General features: G+C 39.1%; 1 protein-coding gene across 1 annotated transcript in view; it reads left to right on the forward strand.

The window, feature by feature from the left end:
* The window catches only part of ABCG1 (ATP binding cassette subfamily G member 1), a 56,919-nt gene extending 31,067 nt beyond the window's left edge, over positions 1 to 25,852 (forward strand). The window contains exons 3-15 of the mRNA XM_040530463.1: positions 2,660 to 2,777; positions 3,530 to 3,662; positions 4,980 to 5,030; positions 9,082 to 9,227; positions 9,929 to 10,052; positions 11,186 to 11,300; positions 11,998 to 12,146; positions 12,331 to 12,432; positions 14,335 to 14,503; positions 15,281 to 15,381; positions 15,841 to 15,999; positions 17,416 to 17,534; positions 19,059 to 25,852. Coding sequence (XP_040386397.1) covers positions 2,660 to 2,777; positions 3,530 to 3,662; positions 4,980 to 5,030; positions 9,082 to 9,227; positions 9,929 to 10,052; positions 11,186 to 11,300; positions 11,998 to 12,146; positions 12,331 to 12,432; positions 14,335 to 14,503; positions 15,281 to 15,381; positions 15,841 to 15,999; positions 17,416 to 17,534; positions 19,059 to 19,287 — 1,715 coding nt within the window. The 3' untranslated portion in view covers positions 19,288 to 25,852. The remainder of the gene's footprint in view (positions 1 to 2,659; positions 2,778 to 3,529; positions 3,663 to 4,979; positions 5,031 to 9,081; positions 9,228 to 9,928; positions 10,053 to 11,185; positions 11,301 to 11,997; positions 12,147 to 12,330; positions 12,433 to 14,334; positions 14,504 to 15,280; positions 15,382 to 15,840; positions 16,000 to 17,415; positions 17,535 to 19,058) is intronic.
* Positions 25,853 to 26,954: the final 1,102 nt, after the last annotated feature.

The following is a 26,954-nucleotide window of genomic DNA, read 5'->3' on the forward strand; positions in this document are numbered from 1 at the left end:
GAGGAAAATCTTCAATTTTAGGTAAAGGCACATACGTTGGTACATGTTTTTGGATGATGAGTGTGTGTTTCAGGTTGTATCTCCCTTACTATTCACGGTTGTACACATTCCTTATGCTCCCCTATAAATTTGTGCTGTCACGATCTTAGCCCTCATTATGAGCTACTACTGACCTCCTACAAGAATGCTTTCCCCTGGTAATCTGGGTCAGAACAAGGCCATACAATAGTTGTAACAGAGAATTATGTGAATGTGAATTTCCATCATTTTGAACTGCTTTGTGGGGCAGACAGAAAACAGAGAAAGACACCAGTGAATAGTTTACCCTATACACTACACGTGGGATCCAGTCAAGGAAATCCTCTTCCAGTGGAAGTTAGTAACAGTCCAAGTTGGCCAGCTTTTGACAAACGTGAGCAAGAGATTCCCAGCTGCATATCATTTGTGTGTTTGGTGGGTGTGTGCATAACGCAAACAAGTGCTGGTAATGTCTAATGCTCGAGTCCCTTACAAATCTAATAGGCTTGGGAGGTAGCTGATTCTCATTGGACTTAAGGGATGGTATGAAGGACTTTATTTCTGTAGATCCAATTTAATAGATATTGTCATGTTTGAAAGGTCTGAGCTGTTCCTTGTGCTTTTCCTTCAAATCCCAGTTTCCAAAAAGATGGCGACGTTGGCATGAGGAACGAGGTTGTTAGACCTCGTTTGGGTGCCAGGGACTTCTTTCTTCTAAATAGATGCTCCTTTTGACAGATTCTTTGTGCTTTTGTTCTTAGGACTTGCCCCATCAGCAGGCAATGTGAATACACCGCTGTTTTCATACCTGGGATATCTCGGTAGCTTACAAAGCGTTGCTTCATTCAGGTCCAGGGCAAATTTTTAGAATGAAGGATTAATGTTCTAATTAAAAAGGATAACACTTGAGTAAACCATTGTTTTGATACATTTGTTCTTTTTTTGTTGTTGTTGGTGGTGGTCTTGGTTTATTTTTGTGTCCACTGCTTTCCTCCTGGGTTGGGGAATGCTTAGAGAAGAGTATTGGATGTGGATTTTGGGGATCCCACAGCAGTGTAGGATTAATGTTCTTGGTGTAAAAGTTTGCTCTCTGGCATTGGAAGTGTATGAGCAGAAAATAAAGAAGAAATTTTAAGGAGAATGCTAAGTGGGGATGAAAGGAAAACAAGAAATGATGGAGTTAGGAAGAAAGAGAAATCAGAAGAAGACAATCCATCATTCATTGTCTAGGAGCTTGCAGACAAGGTGATTTTTTACAGCATTTCAATGTTCCAGCTACAACCTGTGCTAATGATAATCACAGCGCTGGGATTGTTTACCTGTGGAATATAAATGCTTCCCGAGTATGCACCAGTGTGGCAAAAAGGGTTGCTGAATCCCAGCATTGTGCATGAATGCATCTTCCACCCTTCCATTTTTGAGATTATTTAATTACAGAAACACTTTCAACATACAGCAAGATTGTTTTTTGACACCTTACTCATCATTTTTTTATGATTAGTTTAATTAAAAGCGCTGGTCTTTAAAGTGAAGCAAGCAAGCAAATAAATAAAAGGGAAAACAGTTCTGAAAAGTTTAAATGCAGGTCAGGGCTCTCTCCACCCTCCTCACCTACTCATTACCCCATTAATCCTCCAGAAATCACTAAAGGAAAAAGACTTTCTCTAAATCATAAGTGGAGAGGACAAATTTTTGAATCATTATTACAGATCGTAATGAAAATCCAATTAACCAGAGATGTTTGGCAAGCAACAATCTCATTTTTACTGCACTTGAGTTTTTCAGATGTCAGCTAACTAAATGGCAACCTTTTGCTTGTTTTGCTTGCCAAAAAATGTAGTAAACTTTTATCTATACAGATTCCCTGATTCAGTAAAATGCCTCTCAGCTATAGTGAGAAATTGTGCACCAGAGATCTTGACTTCCAGCACAGGAGAGCTGATGTGTTAGAGTGTAGTATGCCTCAAATTGTGCATTGTGCAAGAAAAACTGGATGTAACTAACTCTGAATCTGCAATTCTCATGGGAGTTCAGTTTGTGTATGCCTACAGAAACTTGGAGTTTGGGGCTTTAAATGAAGGTTGATTGATAAAGGTCATTTTCAGGAGTAAGGTGAGGTGTTTGAAATTTGTGTTGTAGTTATTCTAGAACAGCTTTGCCTGAGAGCATGATTATTGTGGCTTGATCTTCTAAAGTGTTTTGGTGAGAGGGCAGAGTTTTGGTGTTGAAGTTGCTGTGATTGGAGGATGCTCTGCTCCAAGCCTGTGGAGTTACATAAGCTGTGGAGTATTCTGTTTTGTAGCTGAGACACAAAGCATCCTAAAATACTCTGAGAAGGCAATTAGAAAATGGCAGTAAGGCTTATCCCTGTGTGAAAATTTTCCTAGAGTGAATGAAGAGTGTGTGTGCTTATAAATGGATTCCTGTGATCCCATCATACTATTTGTGCAGTGGGAGAAGACTGCCACTCTCACTCAGAATTTGGCTTTCAGTAGTTATTGCAATGTGCTGATCATAATATCAGCCTCTCAGTACATACCCACTAATGCCTAATTGTTGTAAGTTTTTAGCAGAAATAAACTTACATTGTCCACCAGACATGAGTATGAAGGATTCAATGAACTTTTTGTTCTTCTTTCAGGTTATAAGACCCTTTTGAAAGGAATTTCAGGGAAGTTCAGCAGTGGAGAACTTGTTGCCATTATGGGTCCTTCGGGAGCTGGGAAGTCAACACTCATGAACATTCTGGCAGGATACAGGTCAGTAATGTGAAAATCCCAAGTAAGATAAGGATCACCTAACCTGGTAGTTCCTTGGAGACAACAGCAGAAGAAATCTTAGCCAGTGTTTGTAGAAAATAAGTATTACACAGATTTTTATTTAGATTCTCATTGCTTCTATTTTTTCTGTTTTTCCTGTTCTGGTTACTTGTGATTTATCTGTTAACAAGGCAGGTTCAAGAACAGGAAGCAATTTAAAGTCTAGAACACCAAAAAGATTTCTCTTTTCTAGCTGTAAAACAAATCTGGCTCTAATGTTTGCGATATTTTAAAATCACATCTTATAAACATTTGAAAAAAGCCCCTTTTTAATCAACACCTTCATAATGTGGATGTCTTCTAGACCAAACTGCAACATGTGAAATGACTGTGGTTTATCATCCTGAATCTTCTGGTTTATGGCTAACTATGAGGTGCTTCTGTGTTGTTGTCATTAGGGCATAAGGAACAAGATAGAGAAACTTAATAAATTCACTTCAATAGCTTCATATTTTTTCAGACATTCATGCAAGACAGCACACATTTTGTATTGGATTGAAATTGTCAACAAAATCACATGAAGCCTCTTAAGAAAGAGAAAATAATCATGAAATAAATTCATTTCTATCCACCGTATCAGTTTTACTCCATACTAGGCAATAATTATTACCTAGGACTTCCACATAATGAGGACTGTGACAGCTCAAATGAAGGCAAGATTCACCCCTGGTTGTTTTCTTGGTTCATTTCAGAGAGACAGGAATGAAGGGAGAAATTCTCATCAATGGACAGCCTCGTGACCTGCGCTCTTTTCGCAAAGTCTCCTGCTACATCATGCAAGATGACATGCTCCTTCCTCATCTGACTGTCCAAGAAGCTATGATGGTGATCGTTGTTTCTGGCTGTAATTTATTTGAGCAGGAGAAAATGGAAAATCTCCAATTGTTTATTGCACACATGTACTTAGTAATGCCACTAGCTGTTAGCTCTATTTGATCCTGCTCAGTGGAAGTGCCTAGACTTTGATGTTCCCTTGAATTCCATTTCAGGCCCATTCTTCTATGGGTTGTCTGAGCTTCTGTTTTATTGCCTTCAATTTGTGACCGGTGTTATGATTTATAAGAAGGCTGTACTAAGTAGACCTCCTAGGCAATGGAGCCTGCAATTCAATGCAGAATGAGTCTTTGTAGGAAGCATCCTTTTTCTTGGGTGGTGGTGAAGTATTCTCTTTCCTTTCTCTCCATCTTCCATGCTCTGACTGAAAAGTTGCTGTTTTGACTTCAAGCTTGATCTCTCTGCTACTAAACTCTTACATGACTAGTCTGTAATAAAAATAGTGTAAAATTTCTTCAAAAAACAGCAAGAACAGAATAATCCCAAGATGTACAGGCAACATAAATTCTTTTTGTTGTTTATCATAGCATCAAGAGATTTATTAATTGACCAATCAATCTAGAAGAGATTAGTTGCTTAGTTTGAGAAATAAGGCTAAGGTTACTCATACTGCATGCCATCATCAGTCCACAAATTTCACTGTAGTCTTGGCTGTGCCTTGTGTGGCTAATTTCCTGCAGAGGCACTTAGTGAGGAATGTTTTCTCTTTTGTTTATTTGAACATTGTAGTCAGAATCCCATAGGACCACTTTTGTAGAAGTAGGCCCAGATGGTACTTTCTGTCTAATCAATCAAAGCTCTGACAAAAATATTTATTTAACTTAATAATTACTTTTAATTACAACTTAAAATTAATTTGTTAATTATTAACAAATAATCACTTATTTTTTTCTGTACTCATTTGTTGACTTCCTAGAGAATGGCAGTTTTTTTCGGTTATCCTCATGATATGGAGGAAGCACAGATAAACTGTGATTCCAGTATTGCCTAGGATGTTAGTGGCTGTGCAAAGACATGAGTCTCCCATTTTCCTCTCAAGTTCTTTAATTTGAAAAACAGCCTTTCTTTCTAATATGATTTTTGTCGGATGCTTGAGTGATTGCTTAAGTAAGGTTGTACTGTTACCTAAAGCAGAGACATATATGATGCTTGTGATTTGAACTTTATAGCTCAACTTAAACCTTCCCTTCAGGGTTGGAAGAGGTCATTTAAATGGTACATTGGGATGTTTTGACTGAGACTTCCACTCTAACTGGTTGCGATGCTTCAGGCCAGTTTAAAATTAAATTCCATTATGTTGCATTCCAGGTATCTGCTCATCTGAAACTTCAAGAGAAAGATGAAGGAAGAAGAGAAATGGTATGTATACTATCCATCAAAGTGAAGATTTTGGGGGTTGTCAAAGAGGTCTGTGAAGTGAGCTCTCTAAAGCTGACATTTTTTATCTAACACTGAATTGCATTGGACTTGTAATGATAGAATAAATCATAACCTCAAAGTTGACAGGTATCGTTATGAGTGAATGCATAGTACTGACTGTATGAAAGTTGCTTTCAGTGTGCCTGAAGCTGACACTGAGAAGATAATTGCAAAAGATGTAGTGAAATGAATTCATGGGTTTTGTAGGATTCCTTTTATTGTCCCTTAACACTTAGATTCTCTTACATGCAGGTCGGAGGGCTCAGGCATTCTTGTGTGTGGTCATGTCTGGCAATAGTGATTGTAGGCCAGCTGCAAAGTTCACCTTTCCAAGGATTAATAAAAAATTCAGTAGTTCTTGCAACTGCTGCAGAAATTTCTGTGCTCATGTTTGAAATCTTTGATCATTATGGCTGTGCTGGTGAGCGGTGAGATATTGTTCAACTGGGCAGGCTAATGAAATTGTAGTTAAGATACGGGCTAATGTATTTTGAATCTGTTTTAAGTGACCAAGGTTTGGGTATGTAAGAAGCCAGGCTGAAACGTGCATGTATCTTTTCAAAAACACTGGGAATGAGTTGCACAATTTATTCTTGCACATTTGCTATATTGTCTAGCTGTGTCCATCATATGACTTTCCTGAGTGGGAGAGAAGCCAAGGTGGTGTTTTTTGGCTGTGGAGGCTTATAACCTAGCTGGACGTGCACTAAGTATGCTCCTCTCAGCCATCTGACTGCCGTGATTCCTCCCCATCATTTGACCTTACACAGTGCTGTCTTTTTAAAGAAAATACCTTGGAGGTGTGCAGCTAGACAGAAAGGCTTCTGACAGGTTAGCTTGTGCATGAGATGGCTTTCTCAGCTGAATTTGGTTACCTCAGTTATACTTACAAGGGTTGGAAATGTAACCTTTCTCCACGTTTATTCTGCATTTCAAAAATCTAGGCTTGTGTATACCTACGGCCACTCAGAGCTCAGGTGTCTGTCTGGGCTTGGGTGGAGATAGCAGGAAATGCTGAACCATATGGGAGGAACAGTTCAGTGCTGCAAGGTGTGTTTCAAAACAATGTATAGCTGGGGAGCATTATGCCTGCAGCTGAAAATAAAAAATCACAGCACTGATGAATGTAGAAATAATTTGCATTGCTGAGAGATTCGTTAAAATTGAACCTGTAGCTCAGAGGGTGTTTGGAAGTGTTTTTGCTGGCTTCAAACTATGTTTCAATCCAGTGTAAGACAACACCAACAAGGAGATGGTAATTATTCTCTCATAGACTGCCTCCTCAAGGCAAAAACCTCCGTAATTTGAGAGTTATGCTGAGTGCTAGTGGGGATTATGTGATAACATGGCCCATGGCTAAAATTGAGACTTACCTTCCAAGAAAGTTGGCTGCTCCTTCTACCTTCATTATGGACTTGTATGTTACTCTATACAGCTTTTTTCCTGTCAAGTTCAAGTTTTGGGCTTTCCATGGCTTTTCAGCGTACTCTTTTTCGTAAAGATAAAGAAGGATCAGTTTTTCATTTTGGTGCATTTTGTGCTCCCAAAGTCATACACTGAGGAGACCTTCCATGGGCAAATTTGGTAATGGTGCAGGTGACTTGGAAGAAGCCACCTTACAGGACGCAACTGAAATAGAATCATAGAATCATAGAACGGTTTGGTTTGGAAGGGACCATATATGACCATATATGATCATATAATACAACGCCCTGCCATGGGCAGGGACACCTCCCACCAGACCAGGTTGCTCAAAGCCCCATCCAGCCTGGCCTTGAACACTTCCAGGGATGGGGCATCCACAACTTCTCCTGGCTAAAAAATAAAAGTCTGCAGAATGAAGTAGGAGATGAGCACATCTGGTTGAGGCCTGACCTTGACTTGTTGGACTTGAGCATTTCAGAGGAGTATCTTATTCTAGTAAAAGATGCCTCTGGCCATAGCTGGCATTTCTAAGCAGAAGTTTATAAAGGAAAGGGTGGAAACACTTCTAACCTGTCTGGTGAAAAGCATACCCATTGCCTGCAACATGACAATTATGGCAACTTCAAAGTTAGGGCAGCCATTTCCATGGCTGCCTTTTGTCCTTACTTATTTCCTAATTGGAACATTATAAATCTCTTCAATCTCAGAGAATCTGTGGAAATCAGAAAGAACTGTAGAGAGGGAAGCGTACATGAATCAGCATATGTTTGGTAGGTTAGGATTGCTTTGATTCAGTCAAGTACTTTTTTCATAATAAGCCAAAGACACTTTTTTAATTGGAAAAAATGTCTATGTTTAGAAACAGCTGCTACTTTTTTTGTACTTTGAAAGTCTTAATTCATTTGCACTTAGAAAGTTAGGCCACGCAAGCTAATTCAGCTGTCATACTGTCAGTGTAGCTACAAACAGCTCTTCGAGGAAAAGACTGTGTTGTATGCATTTATACAACAACTGTTAGAAGGGCACTCATTTTAGTATTACTGGCCTGTACTGGAATAAGTCATTCATTTTATTGCTGTAAATTGTAAGGTAAATGTTTATCATAGATAAATTTTATGAATTTATGCACTTGTGTTATCAGGATTACAGATGGTTATTTAAAACAGTCAGGGACAAGTGAAAAATCTCCAGTGAACTATACTTTATATTTCTAGTTGGTTTATCTTGTGCTGCCCATGTTCTGTTCACCCTGTCTAGAGTTGAAGAGAAGGAAGTAGTTGGGTTCTTCTCTCTGAGAACGAGGGTTGGTGAGTTTTGTTCTTTTTCCCTCCTTGTGACTAAGAGAGGCAGCTCCCAAAAATCAAATCAGGACAAGTGACTATGATTTTATTCTATCATTCTATTAGGAGGAAATTCTTCACTCAGAGGGTGGTGAGGCGCTGGAACTGGTTGTCCAGAGAAGTTGTGGATGCCCCATCCCTGGTAGTGTTCAAGGCCAGGCTGGATGGGGCTTTGGGCAACCTGGTCTGGTGGGAGGTGTCCCTGCCCATGGCAGGGGGGTTGGAACTAGACGATCTTTAAGGTCTGTTCCAACCCAAGTTGTTCTGTGATTCATTCTATGATTCTAAGTGGTTGGTCTGACCAGTCTTTATGATGTTAACGGCCCTGTCTGGAAAACTGCCTCCACCCAAACATTACTTTAAAAAATAACAAACTCCTTCTCCTATGCTTTGATGAAGTGTTATATATCTATGCTTCCTTTCTGCCCTTTAAGTGGTTATTTTATTAATTGCATGAGCAATATAGCAATGTAGCTTGGATTCAGCCATTTTTATGTTTGTGTTTTACTGGTGCCATAGAGCTATTTTGCTCATAGAGGGCTACAAGGTCAGATCTACAATCACTGAAACAGAAAAACTCATAGCAGCTGGGGTTGTTCTTTTGTTCCAAAGACCCTGGGACAAACTGTGCCATTCCTGAGGCTGTGCCTTGAGGAAATCCCAAACATCTGAGAGTATGTGTGACAGCTGAATTGGCTCTGAGGAGAATGAAAGCACTTATAATCAATGACCACACTTTAAAGAGTAGACTTTGAAGAACAGATATGAGAATAGGTCATGACTCTATAGAAACTACTGATTTGTGTTATACAGTTTTCCATTCCCTTGTAAATACCAACTAGAAGTTCTAATGAGAGAAACTTGTTGGTCTTGCTTTATAATGAGTTCACATACAGCAAAGGTCTTTGGATATCTATGCCATATCCCAGAGATACTGTAAAAGAACTGATTTCCACTCCATTTTCACAGGAAAGGCTTTCTACTGAGATGGGTCATATAGGAGAGACAAGTCAAAATGTTAAGTGCTAGGCAGTTAAGCCCTGCTGAATCTAATAAATGTTTAGGACCCACCTTTCCTATATTATATAGAAATAGGCTTAGGTGTATATATACAGAAATAAAGTCAAGAGCTGGTTAACATTCACCATGAAAATCAGTGATACAGTAAAGAGGCTCTTCTTTTCTCCTAACAAATTAAATGACACACATTTTTTTGTTTCCTCTAGGTAAAAGAAATATTGACAGCCCTCGGTTTGCTAACGTGTGCCAATACGAGGACTGGAAGTCTTTCTGGAGGCCAGAGAAAGCGTCTTGCCATTGCTTTGGAGCTGGTGAACAATCCTCCTGTCATGTTTTTTGATGAACCAACCAGGTATTTCAAGGCCAAAAAATAAGGACTGAACAATACTGCTTTATGTGGTAGAGCAGTGCTGCAGAAAGATTATTCACCTCTAAGTCCTTGGAAAAGGCTCATTTTGTATTGCCTGCAAGTACTGAGGAAGGCCCAAAGAAATCCTTTGATTTGGGTACTTAGTGTCTCTGTCACTGCTGTAATCAACAGACCATGGGACTATAAATAATATTTAAGGGAGACACAAACTGAAACAAGAAGGGAAAGAGAGAACTAATTGTTTTCAGATTGTGGCACGTGAATTTTCTTTTTCAAGCAAAGATAGCTTGAGTATAAGCATTTTGAAGACTGACTTTTAGTAATCAATAGAGCATATTTAGGATCAAATTCAGTGATCAGTTTAAGAGGAGGCTGGGAGAGCTATGAATATGTATCTTTTCATTAAAGTTGGGCACATTTAAATCTGTAGTCCTAAAACGTAGAAGTCCCTCAAGGCAGCTTTGAGAATACTCCTATTTTTCATTTTCGGGCATGCTTCCAACTTAATTAAAAGACTGGTGGAGAAATACAAGCATAATGTTGGCATATGATAAAATAAAACCGCTGCAGAGAGAACTTATGAAAAGATAATAGTGAGAAACCAAAGTATTGAATACATGTGCTAGTTCTGAGTGGTATGTACGGACCAATGGATAACAAACTTATTCTTTCCTTTCATTCAGCGGCTTGGATAGTGCATCATGTTTTCAGGTTGTCTCTCTGATGAAGGCTTTAGCTCAGGGTGGCCGGTCCATCATCTGCACGATTCACCAGCCCAGTGCTAAACTGTTTGAGTTGTTTGATCAGGTATTATTCTCAAAATTATTTTCAAACTCTTTCTCTTTATGCATGGTTTAGGAAGGTTATACTTTAAAGGCTATATTCTGTAAGTAAAAACGTGATTAATTCTACTCTGTGGTTCCAAATGAAATAAATGAATTAAATTAATTGGAGCAAAATACGCTTTTTGATTATGACTTTTCTTCTGCCTGTTTCCATTATTTAAATGCAGTGTTTTTAAAGAATCTGGCTGATGTGTTTGTGAAATCATGATTATCACACTTGCAATTTTTATACCTTCACCTACTGCTGTTCCTGGGCACAAGGCTGTTGGTAAAGTAAATGAGAGAGAATTTGAGAGCGAGAGAACTTTAGTACAAATGTCTGCAATGTTGCTAGTACATGTCCTCATCCTAGCTACAAAGGTGCAAATTCAGAAGAGATTATTCATGTGAAATAATAACTGAAATGAAGTCAGTTGGAGATTCTTTCTCCAACCTAACATGGTGTGGACCATGTGTGTTTAGGTTAGATTTAAATTTACGTTAATCTTGTTAGGAGATCTAAATTAGAGCTGTGAGAGCTAAGAGAAAACCTACTATACCCTAGGTGAACAAACTCTTGCAGATTATGAGTCTGGCAAGGGAGCTTATTTAAAGTCAATAGCATGGCTAAAAGTTAGAATAATCAAGCTATTTCCTATTGCTGTGCTGTTCCACCTCTCCTTCCATTCCTACATTCACCAGCTTTGTCTCCCAGCCAAAAATATCCATAATGTATGGAAATTAGATGGCTTGTTTATAGAGTTTCTTGCCTATTTTCAGCATGTGTCTAAGGCTTGAATTAGTCTGTTTCTAAGTTAATGCTCTTTAAGTCGTAGAGGGAATGTTTGCAGAATTCAAATCTTCAGCATTTCATTTTCCATTAGTTGTAATTACGTGCAAAAGTAATACCGAGTGATGACAAGTGCTCCCAAGGTGTTTTTCGCACAGGGCCAACAGGATTTCATTAGGTTCATGGATTACTGTCATACAGATAGCATGTTCAGATATTATGATACGATTTCATGTTTTCAATGTTTCTTTTTCTTTTCTTTTCTTTTCTTTTCTTTTCTTTTCTTTTCTTTTCTTTTCTTTTCTTTTCTTTGCCTTGTGTTTCAGCTCTATGTTTTAAGTCAAGGTCAATGCATTTACCGTGGCAAAGTATTAAATCTAGTCCCATACTTGAGAGATTTGGGGTTGAATTGTCCAACCTACCACAATCCAGCAGATTTTGGTAAGGAAAATCTGAATAATTTGTTCTATTTGTTTTGCATTTGATAAGTACCTTCTTGGTAATGGGAACCATGATGTGCTTTACACTTTTGTACGTACATATATATCTGTGTACATATATGTAACAAAATTTGAAATAGAATTAATCAGATTTTTTCTAAGCAATTTGAGTGCCATCTAGTGGTAGAATTTAGTGAATATTTCTCTCTTACAGAAGTCCAGGTCCATGAAATAAAAGAAAAACATGTTGCTTTGTTTCATAGGAATGAATCTTAGTGGCTTTTCAAAGTGACTCCAGTATTTGTGCTTTTTGTGTTTTGTTTTTTTCGTGAACAATAGCACTGTAGTATCATACAGCTAGTAAAATTGAGATTCTTTTTCGTTGTTCTTTCTTAATTCCAAAGACAGTAAAGACCACAAAATAGACCTTGGTCACTTTTGACTACCAATACTGCTATTTTAACTGCCTGTCCTCTGAAATGGTTCATTTAACTACCAGGATGAAGAGAACTCCCTGAAGAGTTGTGGAAAAATATGTTTAAATTATATGTATATACATATGAAATTGTATGTGGATTAGAGTTTGTTTTCAACAAAATTCATGTTTCTGTCAATGCTACAGAATCAAGGAAACCTAACAGTAAAGCCTGTAACTAACCAGTAGTAGAAACCAGTAATTCGCCTTTTGATTTGTGTAGTTATGGAAGTCGCATCTGGTGAATATGGAGACCAGAACAGCCGGCTGGTAAGGGCAGTACGGGAGAGGATATGTGACACAGACTACAAGAGAGATGGTGGTGGTGAGAATGAGCTGAATCCCTTCCTCTGGCACCGGCCCTCTGAAGAGGTATTGTGTATATCACAAGTAACGGGTATGGCTTGAGGTTGGTGAGGGAGGAAGAGAATTTAAAATCCTCAGTCAATGGAGGAGGTTTCTGGGCTCATTCAGCTGGTGAGAATGGGGTTTTGTGAAAGAAAACTAAGCAAGATACTGCAAAGAAAGAAGTTTATTCTTTCTTGTGTTTCCGCAGGATTCCTCATCCACAGAAGGCTGCCACAGCTTCTCCGCCAGCTGCCTAACCCAGTTCTGTATCCTCTTCAAAAGAACTTTTCTCACCATCATGAGGGATTCAGTAAGACTGCTTTTGTAATACTTTTGTAGCCTAAAGATCTATTCAGTTGATTGTGAGGCAGTATAATACACCTTGAAGGCATATAATACACCTGTCCACAGCCCATGCATGAAGATTGACACAGAACTTCAAAGTAAAGAGACTGATCTTTCAGCCTTGCTATTAATTGTACCACCTTAATTGTGAATCACTTTTTTCTTCAGTGGAACTGAGAAGCATCCGGGCTAAAAACCTAAAGCTTAAATCCTCTCTGTACTGGCAAGTCCCTCATACAATCATTTTCCTAGTAAAAAGTGAGTGTAGAGTTGTACTGGTATGTCACAAAATTAGTCTCTTCAAAGAATTGAGGATGGCAGATAAACAGTTTCAGTGTAATGTAAAGTTAATGCTTAAAGTCTTTCTCTTTCCTTGTGAAACAGAAAATCAAATAAAAAATTTGTTTCTCTGAAAAGGAAATATTTTAGTTTTCATATATTTAAAATCAAAATGGAGTAAATATCATAAGGAAACTTGTCATTCCCAAGGGAAAAAATGTATATATTATTTGCCTTTCTTAAAAATAAATAACCCCCTTCAAAATCACCAAACCTGCAGTTTTCAAGTAAGTTCATTAAATGTTTTGGGTGGCTAGTCTACATTAACAAAATGCAATGGGACATTTTTTTTTTTACTCAGGAAAGTTTTTCTTATCTCCAAGCAGCTGAGTTCTTTGTGAATTCAAGAGATGGGAGTACTTACACTGTCTGAATGATGTTACTGCTTTGAAAGATCCTCCAGATAGGGTTGTTTCTTCATTAACAGGCATGAATTAAAGAGATGAGCTTCCTCAAATAGACCTTACATGCACATTTGTCCAAGGGACTCATGAGTATTCAGTATCATTGGCCCAGTGCTTTTCTAGTTGGAAAATTTGCAGTTTGATAAACCTGAAGAGGGTTCATTTGCTGCTTTTTAAGTGGTTTGGAACGTTTTCAGTGCTGTACATGATGGGGGAGAAAAGGCAATATATGCATTAATATATGCATTGATTTCACATACCTGTCCTTAAGAAAGGGGAAGGCCAGACAATATATGTATGAGGTGGTTTGGAACCTCAAAGCAGGTGAGCTCCATGGAGCTCAGCATGAGTGAATTACCCTTGCAGCAGAATGAGCTTGGCTCCAGATGCTGCAGCTACGCTGCTCTTGCCCCTCACCTAGGGAGGTATCCCTTTAGGACACTACCATTTATATGTATCCCAGAGGTGTACAAATCCAAAATGTGGATCATACAAACCTCTCCACCAAGTGGAAACTATAGCTTATTTTCAGATGCATAGATAGAAGAACAGTGTTGTTTTTAAGACTTTTTTCGTGCTCAACTGTAAAGACTTGCAGTTATTCCATAGTTAATTATGTCTTTTGTTTGTCCATACTTCCAAGGAGTATAGTATTGCAGAGAAGACACAGAAAGCTTATTTATGCCAGATTGAGTTAATTTGGTCTATATATGCCCCAAATAACTCTTCTGCCTCTCTTGCCAGTCTCTTCTGCTCAGGGACATTTATCTTTTAGTCAGAGAGAAAATCTGCTTCTCCTGATGAATGAGGGCCAATGACTCAAAGACAGTCTGACAATAAGATTTCAGATTGCAGAATTTGCAGTTTCTGCTTTTGTTTACAGGAAAAAAAATTGTGCAGCAATAGCCTTGGGTCGGATTCACATTGGCAAGTTCATTACCATAAGTTTCCCTTAGCTGAGGATCAGTATGCTAGTAGAAAATGAACATTTCTATATATGTTCTTCTGGATATAATTACTGTTTTTCTGCAAGCTGTATATCTGATTTCAGTCATATTGCCATTGTTTTTGAATGTAGACTTTCTGATCAGAGGTATTTCTGTTTCCTGTTTCCTTGCTTGTAGGTCCTGACACACTTGCGTATCACCTCACACATTGGAATTGGTCTGCTCATTGGCTTGCTCTACTTAGGCATCGGCAATGAAGCTAAGAAAGTCCTCAGCAATTCCGGCTTCCTCTTTTTTTCCATGTTGTTTCTCATGTTTGCTGCGCTCATGCCAACTGTCCTTACATGTAAGTATCAATAATAATTTTAAATTAAAGGACAAGGAGATTGTAGCAGGTTGGGAGGGTGTTGTATCTGTTACAGGTAAGGTAGTATTTGACTTGTGCTTCCACTTCTAAGACAGGTATCAGGGTAAATCTTGCACTTACTAGCTGCTGTGTAGAAGCCAGAAGAGAGAGACTTCTCTCCACAGTTCTGCCAGCGTTTCTCAACCCTCACTGTCCAATGTTACAATCCTGGACTGGGATTTCCCCTTTTTCCTAAGGTGCCAGTGGATCTCTGCTTTGTCATGATCTTGTGGTTGATCTTAGAGAAACACTGTTAATTTCTCTAGGACTTCTAAATCATGACTACTGCATGAAATCAGCATAATCTTGTGGTATCAGAAACAAACTCCTGCAGTATGGACTGCTCCATACTTCTTAGGGGAGTGCTGTTACTTTGTATTCCCTCTTGGACCAAAATGAATAACCAAGTCCCTTAAGCTTTGAAAACATTTTTACTTCAAAAAACCTCTTTGAGGAAAGTTCAGATCATCTGAGTAACCTCATGCATATTCTAAACAATGAGCAAGTCTCAGGGCTGACAACTTACATTTTGTGACAAATAATTGAAACTATTGCTGGTCTGTCAAAGGCCTTAGAGTTACAGTCTTACTGTGGGGCTACAGCAGTTAAGGATTAGATATGGATTATGTTGTTATTATATTATATTATTAGATATGTTATTATGTGCAAGACTATTACACACTGACAACCTAGCTTACGAAATTGTATTCTCTGTAGTTCCTCTTGAGATGGGAGTATTTCTTAGAGAGCATCTGAACTACTGGTACAGCCTGAAAGCCTACTATCTTGCCAAAACGATGGCGGATGTTCCTTTTCAGGTATATGCTCTGTTTTTCAATAAAACAAGAACCATTTAAGTTCATGGCAAGTCCACTTGCTGAGATCAGTAATAGTATTTTATCCATTTGAGTGGTGATGAAACTGTTCATATATGTGTGCTGAATCTTCAGTTCCAAATCAGAAGCACACGGATAATAGTGTGCCCAGATCTAACCCAATATTTTTTGAATAAACACATTACCATCTGTGGTTTTGTGCAGAAGGGGAATCATAAAGGACTGCAAGTGAATGGGATCTGCCTTCTAATACTGAAGTAGTATGATAAATATCGCAGTCTGTGGCAGATGCATTCATTCTCCTCAGCTGAATGCGATGCCTGTCATGTAACATGCAAAGTCTGAGAGCTCTGAGTTAACTGGAACTCACTACATTTTTATCTTATTGAGAGTGACAGTGAATGGCTTCAATAGACTAACTACAAGTGTATCTCCTTGCAGATCATGTTTCCTGTAGCTTACTGCAGCATCGTCTACTGGATGACTTCGCAGCCATCTGATGCACTCCGATTTGTCCTCTTTGCAGCCTTGGGAACCATGACGTCCCTGGTGGCACAGTCACTAGGTCTTCTCATAGGTGCAGCCTCTACATCCCTCCAGGTACTAATGGTGTTTTGTGACCTCTCAGAAATCCTGCAATCTCCTAGTGCTGACTGTGTACCATGACTGCTGCTTTGTCAACAAGACATTTGTTAAGAGATGACAGGCAAAACATTCTCTTGGTCTGGTAGAGCTATTTGATGCTTCTCGCAGCCATCAACTTTAACAGCGTGTACACCCACTGGATGCGAGGCTGTGAAGTTCCTTCCCCATCTGAATGGAACTGTGCTTGCTTGAGTGGATTGTCACTTGCTATTTTTCGGTCCTAAAAACTGCAGGACTGATGCATTTGTATGCATCTACAAAGTGGAGGTAGGCCATGAAGATCAGCAGCTCAGTATGGGGTCCTTCCGTGTACATACAAGAAGGTTGCAGGAGGCAAGGTGGAAAAAGGATTGCCCAGAAACTAAACCTCTGCAGAGGAAGGGCAGGAAGCAGCTGTTGGTTTGACTGCTGCACTGGAAGCTGGCCACTGTTCTGCTTCCTGGCAGGAAGGCTGGTGAAGTGATAATTCACAGCAGAAATGTTTTGTGGTGCCTGTAGTAGTAGATGATATTGACATTAATAGGCACTGATACTATAATTTTTCTGCAGTAGAAATCTTGATTCCCTCTCTGTGCCACCCTCTGGAACTAAGCATAGCCCTGTGCTGTGACCCCTATTCGTCTGCTCTTCCCAGAGATAAGGCCTTTTGCCCTAGAGAAGATGTAGAGAAAAGAGGCTGGAGATGGGCCAAGATCTGTCTTCCCCACCAAAACCACCCAACTGGAGACAATCCTTAATGCTCTTCATCAAATTTTAGTACCAGTTGAAGCTTCCGTGCATGTGGGGTTAATGAGAAGGGAACTTTGTGTGCCTGCAGAGGGGAGTGAGTGAGGAAGGATAATATTTAGGAAGATGGGTCTCACACACAGGATATGCAAGGGAATGCCTGTGCCCATCTTGCTCAGTAAATTATTGGTGGGTTCAAATGTCTCAAAGGACAGATCCCAGCACAGCAGTGTGGTCAACTAGGAGCAAGGTTTAGGAAGAGGAGAGGGACCCCTTTTCCTCCACTAACTATCTAACCTCCCCCCTAAGAAACCTTGTCAAAAAAAATCAGTAATTTCTTGGTCTTTGAAACTGTGATAATTTGGGGGAATAGCGTTTTCAGAAGGACTCGAGTGGCATCACTCCCAACTGCCTAAGAGAGTAGATTTTCACTGACTTTTTTGGTTTGGCACGGAACAGAGGATTTCCGTAAGGAAAGTGCTTTTAAAAAGACTGATTTTCTCAATTGAGGTCAGGACATCAGATGAAAGAGCAGGTTTTTTGTTGTTGTTTTTGTTGTTTGTTTTTGTTTGTGTTTTGTTTGTTTGTTTGTTTTTCTTTCTCTGTCTCTCTTGGCAATAGACTGTCTATTCCTTCTCTACCCAGGTGGCCACTTTTGTGGGGCCAGTTACTGCCATCCCAGTGCTTCTGTTCTCCGGGTTTTTTGTCAGCTTTGATACCATCCCAACATACCTCCAGTGGATGTCCTACATTTCCTATGTCAGGTACTGCTAGGGAGGCCATTAACCTCCCATTTTGGAAATGCTGTTTGTTTTCTTTTGCTTGCTTGTTTGGTTATTTTGGGTGCCAAGGAAACTATGTTCAGAGGATGTTTCTTTAAAGTATACATGAATATGATGTAAATGAATACCACATTATCTCAACTTCATTTTATTTGTGTATGATGTGAAATAAACTGGAACATTCAGTACAGATCATCAGCCACAAGTCTGTGTAAGTTCCATTAAATTAAATGGAATTACACAGCATTCAAATCTCCTTGGATTTTGGAACAGTGGATTTGTGAAATAATGGGAACAGTATGCCCAAATGAGAAATTGATGCCAGCACCTCATTTTGGAAGAAAATATTGTATAAATCACTGCAGTATCCTAGGTGGACTTGTTGGATGAAGATTTGTTTTCTTTACATTTTGCAGTAGTACTGCCATGAGAAACATGAGGTTTTTGTTATCTCTAATCTGAATTCTTAGAAGAAAACTCTGGAGGTGGACTAGTTTAGACCAGATACCTGAATATTTATGGTTGAAATTAGATAAGATGAATTCCCATGATGATGGTGAATGGGTTTTCTTTGGAATGAAACAAAATGATTAGGAAGTGCATGTTGCAGAAGGAGCTAAAATGTGTCCTTGTAAACAGTCCTTTGACCATCATTTTGTGTATGGCTCATGTACTTGCAGGACCACTTTAGTATGAAGAAATAGGTTTCTAGGTGGTTCTTCCTTTGCCCACCCACCTTTTCCCCACCATGCCTGAGCTGCACTATTACTAAGAAAACCCAAGCTAAAATATCCTCTTGTTTGACAAGTGAGGTCTTACACAGAGACCTAACAATGATTAAGACACTACAGCCCCCCCCCGAATTAGTAGCTAGAATTCAAGCTGAGGACTTTAGACATTGTCTAGAGTCATTTAGACATTGTCTGCGGGGTCTCCTGGAGCTGGTGGGAGCTATCGTAGGTGTGGGAACCATGATACTGTATCTGCTTGCAAAGTCAGATCCTAAGTGCACCCAGTCCTAGGGGAGACATGGGAACTGTGCAATATTAATTAGCGAAACTATGGTGAACAGAAGGTAAGAGAAGAGACATTCTAGATTGATGCCGGTTTTAATATATCCTGACTTCAAACCATAATTGTATCCCCATTGCTTAGTTTTAAAAATGGAATTAATAATGTCACTTTTAAAAGCGGAGTTTCTGAGTGTGAGCTGAAATTAGTCTGCTTTGTATTTTAACATTTTACTTCTGAGAAATTGCACTATACACTAACTGGAAGCAATTCAAGACAAAACTTCTGTCGTTGTTCAATCTCATGTAAAATGCCAGTGGCATGTCATTTGCTTGACTGTAATAGGGATAGAATTTACCTTGAGACATGTCAGAACAATGCTGAACCCCTCAGTGTTTCCAGCCAAGCTCTCATAGAGAGTGTATTGCTGGTGGACTACTTCTAAACAGATCATCAACATTTTACTTTATAATAATCCATCCTTCTTCTTTCCAGATATGGGTTCGAAGGAGTAATTCTCTCCATCTATGGACTGGATCGAGAAGACCTGCATTGTGACAAAGATGACACTTGCCATTTTCAAAAATCGGAGGCCATTCTGAGAGAACTGGATGTAGAAAATGCCAAACTTTACCTGGACTTCATCGTTCTTGGAATTTTCTTCATCTCTCTGCGCCTAATTGCCTATTTTGTTCTCAGATACAAAATCCGAGCAGAGAGGTAAAGGAAAAACAACTAAAATGATGCAGTAGGAAGATCTTTAGACATGCAATAGAGGGCTCTTGACATTGTCTCACTGTGGCAGGCCCGTCTCCAGTGCCCAGCTAGATGCTGTTATGACCTAGCCCATAGAGAACCGCATTGGGATAGAGGACATATAGTGTTAAGCCAATCAGTCCAGCTGGGTTGGGTCATGTTTTTATTACACTTTCTAGCTTTAACTAGGAAGAAGAAATAGAAGGGAATTTTACAACACAGAATATCAATACTGAGACAGTGTAACTGTAATAAAAAAACTGGTTGTAGGAAATTTCCTTATGAAAACCAATCATGCGACAAGGTAATACTAGTCCTGGTAGCCAGAATTGTATAATGTCATTATAAGTGACAAGGTAATGAGATGCAAAATGGAGAATGCAAAGAAAATATAATTCTCTCATCTTTTTAAATTCAGAGTTTCATCTTTGCAGTTTTATATGTATTATTTTGCAATTATTTTCCACAGAATTACCCCTTCTGGCCAAAAGTCTGTAAATGTAATAATTATTAACAAAAAAATATCTTTTTAACATGGATACTTTTTAAAAACAAACAAAAAAATCTAAAATTATTCAAGTCATTATTTTTGTTTCTGTCTAAATTTAGAATTTTGGTGCTTTACTTGTCGAGCTGGTCTCATATCTGAAAATCTTAATGTTAGGAGGAAAAGGCAGATTCTGAGTCTGCACTAAACCTGTGGTCTGTATGTGGAAGCAACAATAGATAGCACAGACATGTTCAAGCTACTGCTGAATGATTGAAAATGTTCTTTTGCAGTGTCTTTTAAATCCTAAATGTTTGTTATATTGAAAATACTGACTCTGCTCATCATCCGTTTGATCTACCTCTTGTGAATGAAAAGATCAAAGCACTCCAATGCTCTTTTTTTCTTAAATTATGAAAGCAGAATCTATCCCTAAAGCCTGAGCAAGATACATCCACAGCTCAAAGCTTGGGGTGTTGTGTTAAACCACTAGCAACTGCCTCCTGTGGCAGCATTTAAAATACCTGTAACACTCTATGTGTAGGAGTCTCCTCAAAATATGCAAAGGGCCTTGTAATATTGCAGGGTTAATTATACCAAGCAGTTTTGTTCTCATCCCGAAGTCTACATGCGTGACATGGGAATTAACACCAGTGAAACCATTGCAAGAGGCATGCATTTGTTCTGCATATCTCACCTTTGTAAACTTGGCGGGGGGAATTCTGACTCCAAGTCGAAGTGAATTTTGTCGCTGATTTTCCCGGGTTTGGATTGGCAACCCAAAATGACAGCATGGGACCAATGCCCATGTTGGACACCCTGGTAAACTTCTGTGTGAGTTCTCCTACCTTCTGCGGTTACTGTGTGTTTTACCTTAGTGTCACAGACATCCAGGCCAGACCTACGCATTCTATAAATGCATTATTCCTATCAGGACACTGAGGTCTTGTAGATTGGAAGCAGCTCGGTGACAGCAAACCACTCAGGAGCTCAGCAACTCGTGACAGAATAGTTGAAGAGAGAGACCTTGTGCATCTGCTGGCCACCAACAGTCACAGCTCACAGTCTGGCTTTGAGGACTCCATGACCACATCTATATTAGTAAACTAAATAGTTCCAGGGCCTGGTCTCTGTTCTTTAGGCTAGTTTTCACAGTCTGCCTTTGTCTGTCCTGTTAATCCTCAGACAGCTGGAGCTACCAGGAACAATCCCTGCACTGTACTAACTTTTAAACAGTGCCCAAACACTGTCTGGAAAAGCTCAGGTTGTGCTGAGCCGCAGCTCTGCCACTTAGCAGTGAAGACAATTGTTTTCCTGGCCCATGCCCAGGCTCTATTTTATTTGCTGGTACAGACACAGACCGTGCGTATCTATTAAGCTCAGAGTGCTTGAATTAAGCCAGTCTTCTAGACTGAAGTCAGGTCACTTGTATTAGGAAGGTCAGCTGAACTTTCTCTGGAAATAAGTTGACCTGCAAAAATAAGGTCAATCTTTACTGTAGAAGAAAAAAAGGCAAAAAACTCCTTGTCCAACCTCTCTGCATGTTTTTGTTGCTGTTTTTTCACAAAATATCCCTGAAGCCAGTAGAGCTTTTATCCAGCTCCGCAGCTTTTCCAGGTATATTCACAATCAGGTATGGGCCTCCATGGCTGTCAGATAGGAGAAATTAAGCACTTTGACTATTCTAGGTAATATTCCGAACTGTGAACAGTTTTTGAACAAGTCACGAATTCCTTGTTCCCCTGAATTCCCTTGGCACAACGTATCTTGATTATTTTAAGGCTTTCAAAATAATTTGTGAATATTTCAGGCAGTTGCTGTTTACAAACAGATACAGGACTGTTTCTCAGATTACTCTTGTTGCACACTGCTGGTCCAGCTGTAAGCTAGCTGAGTATGAAAGTGTGTAACATCCACAGCATGAAATAAATTCAGGGTTTGATTTGCGTTTATCAACACCATTTACCAAATAGCACACTGAGGATCTCTTGAAACTTGCCAAGTGAAATAACTTTGCTGATAAAACTGGTACTTCACCACTCTCAGCTTAGACAAGGATATTGCTGTCTCCTCCCACCCAGACCAATTTAGCAGTATGAGCTCTTTGGATCCTGTCTTGTTATCTGTGCCTGTTCCTGTGTTTGTAGACTTTCTTATTTTACCTCATTAGTCTGCAACATACTGTTCTGTACTGTAAGTTTGTACTGTGTTACCGTAGCCAAAAGTCTGGTCCTCCATGGGTATTCCTAAGAAAATGCATGCTTTTGACTATTTTTGGTCACTCTATTTTTTTATTAGATGTGCTTCTTCCCAGCCATCTGCTGGCAGAATTTAGCTGAAAGTTACTATTCTAAGGAACGCTTTCAGACTGTAGTATCCCAGTAAGGAAATAAATGATTTTTCTTGAAGCCAATGCTACACATAAATGAGATAATCATTCTTTCCCTCCTTAGTGCTAAAATTAACTGATATCTCTTTTGCTGATACTGTGGGACAGAAGTATTTGAAGTCCGTCCCAGTTAGATTTTCGTATGCTGCAAAGTCTTTCAGCATAGGCTCTACTTGGCCTTTCTCCCTTTATGTGGAAATAAGTTCTAGCAGGCTAGTATTAAATGCTTTCCCATGTTAGTGGACTGAGCTTGCATGTGCTGTGGTGTAAGCAAGCTCATTGCCAAGCTCTGGAGGCTTCGTGCTGAGATATAATGAGGCCAGCAGGATTCTAAAGACTTCAAAACCTCATTTTATATAGCCATATATAAGTAGCCATAAACTGGTTGAAATCAATGCCATTATCACCATTCAAACCAGTCACAATCTGGCTAAAAATTGCACAAGAGGCACAAAAGTTTTCTAAAGTTCTCTTGAAGACTGAATGTGTGATTTCTGTTGTGATTACTAGAAGATGGGCATTCTTTTGGCTTCCTTGTTTCGTTTGGACTTACTTTGTTCCTGTTGCTTTGGTTATAATGTGCACCAATTAACACTTTATGTGCTTCTTTTTTTTTTTTTTTTTGGCAGAAACTTGCATATAATATGAAAACCCCTGAAAGTTTTTAGGAGGAATTACTTTTATTTACAATTAAATAAAAGATTTGGAAAGTAGTCTGTACTCATAAGAAATTCAGAAAAAAATCATCTTTATAGATCAAAAGGAGAAACAAAAATATCTGGTGGTGAATTCCTGTTCAATTCTTAATATTTGGAGCCCCAAATATTTCTTTTATCATTACAGTAGAGGAATATATATGCACATTAAAGAAAGAGAGATGGTATAGGTGTAATATAATGAACACTTGTGTCCAGACACTGGATGTATCAGATGGCTGGCATTTCGATCTATTCTTTTGAACCACAAATTTCTTTTGAGGGGCAGAAGAGAAGGAAAATCAAGCAGAGAGATGAGTGTATATTTTCCTGCATATTTACTGTTGTTTTGCATAATTGCTTTTGTGTAATTTTAGTAAGGAAAAAAATCTATTTTTTTCTTTCTGCACCAGAAATGCCAATCCAGGTCTGCTTTGCATACAAAAAATGCCAGTGTTTATTTGTACTTTCCAAAATAAGCAGGAAGGGTTCTTTTTTCAGCATTAACTTTTACTGAAATACGGCTTTGTTCTTTTGCCTGCTGCTCTGTGATGATTACCTTCAGAAACAATAAAAAAGGGCAGAGGGAGGGACTTAATGTGCAATGGTTATGTTCTCAAACAGAGATCCTTGGAAAAATGTGTGCGAGAGGGGTGCAGATGGCATGCGTGCCTCTTCCACATTGCCTCTGCTCACTGAGCTGTAGGTCAACCCCACTTGGTGGCTCAGTGCGAAGACGGTGACGTGTACTTGTCCTGCCTAATGCAAGAGAGCCCCCTGTTAAAGGTTGGACTAGATGATCTTAGAGGTCTTTTCCAACCTAAACAATTCTGTGATTCGAAGAGCAAGGATATTAGAAAACATCACAGTTGGTTTTGGCACTAGCTGACCTCAGGCTCCTCCAGAGCAGGTTGAGTGTGGTAGATAATCAGGCTGGATTTCTGCGTCTCAGTGGTATCAAAGATATTGTCCTGCAGGTTATTCTTTTTTCCTTTTTTGTGTGTGTCCATTTTCCTACCAGAACACCCTGAAAGGGTGCAATTGCTCAGGAACTACTTCCCTTTTGTTCTGTATGGAAACCATTAATGATGTCTGATAATCACAAAGGCATTTTGATAAGCTGTTGGGAACTAGAAGTAGGCAGAAGATGACGCTGTGTCATGTCCTTTCTAACAGTTTGTGACAGGCCGATCATTGCTGAGCCCATGACACAGGTCCTACTAATTGTACAACACCACACTAGTGAGTGTTTAAATGAATTGCAAGGTCTCACTGAAGTTAATCACGGGCTTTCCTATTCCTGGACAGGGGCAGTAGCATTTTCAGGGATCAACTCCTACTGTCCTGTTCCTGAATACCTGTTCTCATAATATAGAGATTTTTCTTGTGGATCCCACCGAGTGTTTTTTTTATAACCCAGATGCGTATTACAAGTCCAGAAGTTACAGGTTGAGCCTGCAAGCATCACAAGTTTGCTTTTAATTGTATGTTAGCATACTTCTCTTTCTGTACACATTTCTTACAGATTTTGCTAAAGAGTAATGGTACCTTACAGCATTAAATCTAGCTTCAATGTTTTTATTATTTTGAAATCTTATAATGAACCATAGCTTTACACAGATGTCAGTTGTAGAAGCTTCTTTTAAGAGAGTTAGATTTCTATTGAGACTAATTGCAAGAACTGTAAAAGGATGACCAGTCAAAATATGTACCCTTGTGCAAAAGAAATTCCCACGACTCAGCCTACCAGCCTGCGTTCTGTACATTGTTTGTGCCTTCAAGGTACATCGAGAATTTATTGATCCATTCTCTTTCTTGGGGTTTCTGTACAGCTCTGGCCATGCAAAACAATTTCTCGTGTCCTTCCATCTAGTTACTTGTTGTTGTCTACGTGGTTAAAATGAGCTTCTTGGGACCAGTGCAAAGGAGTTTGAGGTGAAGCGCTGACTTTTTAGAGTTCTTTGAGCTACTGAATACCTCACGGTCTGGATCTGAGGGTGCGCTTCTCTCCGCTCTTCAAGAAGAACAAAATCTAAAATGTCTTTTTAAGCAGATTATAAGATGACATGGAAATCCTTATTTTTAAGTTTGTGTTTGTTTTTTTTTTTTTTTTTTTACTTCGGTGACATCTGTGATGTCTTTCTTCTTACCCCATTTTAATTTATTTTTGTAACCCATTTAGTGTAATCGTTACACAAACTTCTTCCTCTTCCTTTAAAAAGCAGCTTTCCCACCGCGCAAAGTTGTTGAACAATTTTTTTAAATATTGAACAAATGCTCCTAAGTTACAGGATAAATACATGAAATTTAAGGAAAAAGAGTATGTGATATATCTAAAAAGAAAACAAGTTCTGCAGTGTAGCCAAACCCTTATGTATGTCAGTAAGCCTTGCGAAATACTTTATCTGAGTCAGTTGACCTTATTGTGAGATACTATCCTTGAATCTGTAATTGAATTATTTAACATTTGTTCTTTTGTTTTTAAAGCAAGAGTCAATGCAAGTATCATTCTAAATCAGCGTGCTGAAGTGTGCATATTCTGTATATCGAATGTCATTGTTGTCTCTTTTTTCTGTAATGCATTTGCATTACTATGAATCAATTTTATTACGCTTCTCTAGAGACTTTTGCTGCCTGCACGCTGTGATATATTTGCACTGTTGTAGATATATATATACATATATGTAATTATATTATATAAACCATGTCTTTTTCAGGTTGCTTGTTACCTTTGTAGTTAACGCTTACTGGTACAGTGGACCTGAGTAAAAATGTGGGATGTGGGGCATTCTAATGATATATGACAATAATAGAGAAATCTTTGTATATTTCTGTATACTTAATACCCGTAAGAGATTTGTATGTGCATTATTTTCCAAACTAGGGCTTTGTTTTCTGAGAATAGAGACATTTATGATAATGTAACAAAAAAAAAATCAAATAAAGTGTTATTATTTTCAGACAGATGCCTTCGTCCCTGTTCTCTCTCAAAGGGAACTGGCAGCTGCAGTGGTAGAGATACATTTTCACTTACTGCCCCTGGCAGTCAGCAAGGACAACAAATTGCCTGTTTTAGATATGGTTTCAGGTAACTCCCAGTAGAGGTAGGTTACAGATACAACTCGTAAAAATTTTTCATAACATAAATACAGTCACATTGGCTCAGGGCAAGGATTTGTATTGTCAAGCCCAGTGCTTGACAGTGGACAACAGCAACACACAGGGAAGAGTGTAAGAACAGGGTAAGCATCGAGAGGTGCTTGCCTGCCAATTCAAAGACTGCTGGAGACATTGGGATTTTCTTTGTATTTTCTTGCCTTGGATGGATTTTTCTTTCATGGACTTGTCTAATTGCTGCTTGAGTCTCCTGTTGACCATGCTAGCTGCAAGTTTCAGCAGAGGTTTCCCATACTCTTACATTACAGGAAGGAGTGAATGATCATTCCCTATCTACCTTCTGCTCGGTACTCTGGAACTTACAGATTTCCTCCTCCCTTGTTCCCAGAGAAGGGAAACCATGTATTATTCTGCCAGTCCCACCTGTCCATTTCCCATTTTACCAAGCACCATTTTCCCTTGTTCAGCCACGACACCCGTGCTAAGTTCTTCTGCAGCCTCCTGTGCATTTCCGTCACATACATCATGAAAGGTCTCTTCAACTCGTTTGGCTGGGTGGCTTTTCATGCTACTAAGTTGTCCTTGTGCCATCCCTCCTGCCTGCCACAGCAACAAAATTAGCTGTATATCTCACCACAGTGCAAGGCTAACAGCCATAACTTCCACAAGTTAGTTAAGTGTCCAGTCCTAGACAACATGAGCAGTGATGCCTAAAGGATAAACTACCCAGAGGATGCTCCAGGACTGTATTTTCAAAACTAAGAGCAAGACAGTTTTCTAATGATAATAGAGGTCATACTTTATGTTTTATAGACCTGCAAAAAATGCTGGACTGAAGACATCATGGTCCCCAAAACTAGATTCCTCCCTATGCCAACTCTCCATAGATCAGACAAGGAAGAGGAGGAACAGGACTCCTTCGTAGCCCGAGCGGCAACTTCAATCAC

Source organism: Cygnus olor, chromosome 1, assembly GCF_009769625.2.
Source record: "Cygnus olor isolate bCygOlo1 chromosome 1, bCygOlo1.pri.v2, whole genome shotgun sequence".
In the NCBI taxonomy this organism is placed as follows: Eukaryota; Metazoa; Chordata; class Aves; order Anseriformes; family Anatidae; genus Cygnus; species Cygnus olor.